Here is a 1,930-nt window from a genome sequence, read left to right on the forward strand (position 1 = left end):
TACTGAGGATTCTCGCCACCTCCGTCAGAGCACCGATGATTCTTCTCTGGTACTTGTAATGAGCATGCTCCCTGAGTATTTAAGTAGTACGCGCAGCAACTTTCTAAATCGATAACAGATGACCTCACCCGCTCTCTCCTCTTTGCCTGCAGGATTCCATTGGCACTTTTCACTTTAACCTGCTCTGAATATTGGAAACCGATTGAAGTATTCCATCGTGATGCTCAGTCTCTCATTATCGACAACCAGCCTTGTCTGGATTGACGGTTTGTTCATCTTCAGCATTGTTTAATTGACAAACATCATTAGGTCTCTAAGAGACCCTCTCTCGTGTGAGCTCGTTCGTCATCCCAACCGGGTTATTAGCGCATTAGTCGCTAAGCGACGAAGAGCCGGTGTCGACCGGTTGGTTTCCCTGAGCGGCCATCTCTGCTATCTTCCGCCAGCTTTGCTTCTCTTTCCTCTATCTTAGCGCTTTCCTGATGACATTATACCCATCGGAAGACAGACAGAAAGTATAGTGCTTATTAGCAATTACGAACAACGACTGTCGACGACACGTCACAAGAAACTTTGCAAACCAACAACAACAATACGCTCGCAAGAATGAACGCATTACCGTAATGCTCCTTTGATCTTCAAGGATATATCATCTTACGGTATCTTCATTCTTCTTCCACTGTGTTGTCTGGACAAATACAGTTGTTAGCTCATTCCTTGTGTGCTACGAATTGAAGGTCAGTCTATCCGCCTCAGAGATCGAAATTGCGCGAATGGTCAAGCAACTTGATGACCAGGGATAGAGTGTAAACATCGGCAAACGATTCACGCTTGAGTGTGCACTCATGTGTATAATTGCGGGTAGGTGGTCAGCAGCACGTCTGAAGGCTAGAGAAGTAGAGTTCTCAATGTAATGAGCGAAACTGCAGGTCACTCGTTTGTAATATTAGTGGACTTCGTAGAGGCCACAGTACTGCATGTACCTAAGCGCCCTAACATACAATATACCTGATTTTTGAATTTGTAATCATTCCATCATCATTGATCCGAATACGATACCTACGCACGCTATTGCTCTCTGTTACGGACGTAACAGCTAGGTTTCGGTAGTGGGAACCTGCGAATCATTAAAGAGTACGGTGGGCCCTGTAGTGACGTCAGTTGTTGTTGTGTATTCAGTGTGTTGTGATGGGTGACCTTGAAAAGGGTTACTTATAGTGTAGTTGTCAGTGTGTTGTGTGATATTGCGTGAATTCCCGTTGTATTGTCCTGGCTTGTTAGTTTGCTGTTTTAATAAACTGTGTCAACACTTGGTTTGGTTTTGATTGACCGTTATTGCGACGGTAATTAGTGTGACACGGTTGTGGTCGGATTGTCGAACGTACTGACTTTCCCGCCTTTGAGAGAACCAATTATACAGTCCACTAAGCTCGAGGGCGAAATTATAATTTCGCTTTAACACTCTCTTTCTCTCCTTTCCGGTCTTAACTTTGTCTCTGATCGCCGTCATCCACGACAAAGACAATCACCAAAAACTCACAACACTGGTAAAGCACACACACCACATACCTCACCTTTGTACACTGCTGTATTCAACCCCGACACGCAGGTTCGTTAACGTCGACGACAGTATTTGCATTCTCGACGTTTACACATGTGATTATTCTTCTGTGTTTTGTTGATTCACGCTTGATAGTGCACTCATTTGCATAATTGCGAATAGGTAGTCTGGAGCACGTCTGTAGGCAAGAGAAGAACAGTGCTCTATACTTGGGAAACAAGTTGCGTGACTATTGGCGCAATTTCGATCGCGGAGCCAGAAAGACTGACCTTAGGCTTGTGGCGGACACGGACTGAGCTAACAACAGTATTTGTCCAGACGACAAAGTGGAAGAAAGTTGAAGTTCCATAAGTTGACTGATGTCCAGAG

General features: G+C 44.7%; 1 protein-coding gene across 1 annotated transcript; it reads right to left on the reverse strand.

Annotated features, from left to right (window-relative positions):
- Positions 1–1,096: 1,096 nt before the first annotated feature.
- Tsp_14426 (conserved hypothetical protein) lies at positions 1,097–1,510 on the reverse strand. The gene is made up of 2 exons (XM_003366490.1): positions 1,331–1,510; positions 1,097–1,285 (listed from the first exon to the last, which is right to left on the reverse strand). Exons 1-2 carry the CDS (start codon positions 1,508–1,510, stop codon positions 1,097–1,099), a joined length of 369 nt encoding a protein of 122 aa, XP_003366538.1.
- Between the last annotated feature and the right edge of the window lie 420 nt (positions 1,511–1,930).

The sequence above is a fragment of the Trichinella spiralis genome (assembly GCF_000181795.1).
Source record: "Trichinella spiralis strain ISS 195 chromosome Unknown Scfld5908, whole genome shotgun sequence".
Taxonomy (NCBI): domain Eukaryota; kingdom Metazoa; phylum Nematoda; class Enoplea; order Trichinellida; family Trichinellidae; genus Trichinella; species Trichinella spiralis.

Excerpts from the sequence above, each read along its gene's own strand:
- Tsp_14426 (XM_003366490.1), bottom strand. The coding sequence starts at position 1,510 with ATGACGGCGATCAGAGACAAAGTTAAGACCGGAAAGGAGAGAAAGAGA. Across the intron at positions 1,286-1,330 it reads TAATTACCGTCGCAATAACG|CAAACTAACAAGCCAGGACA; the intron begins GTCAATCAAAAC and ends TTATTAAAACAG.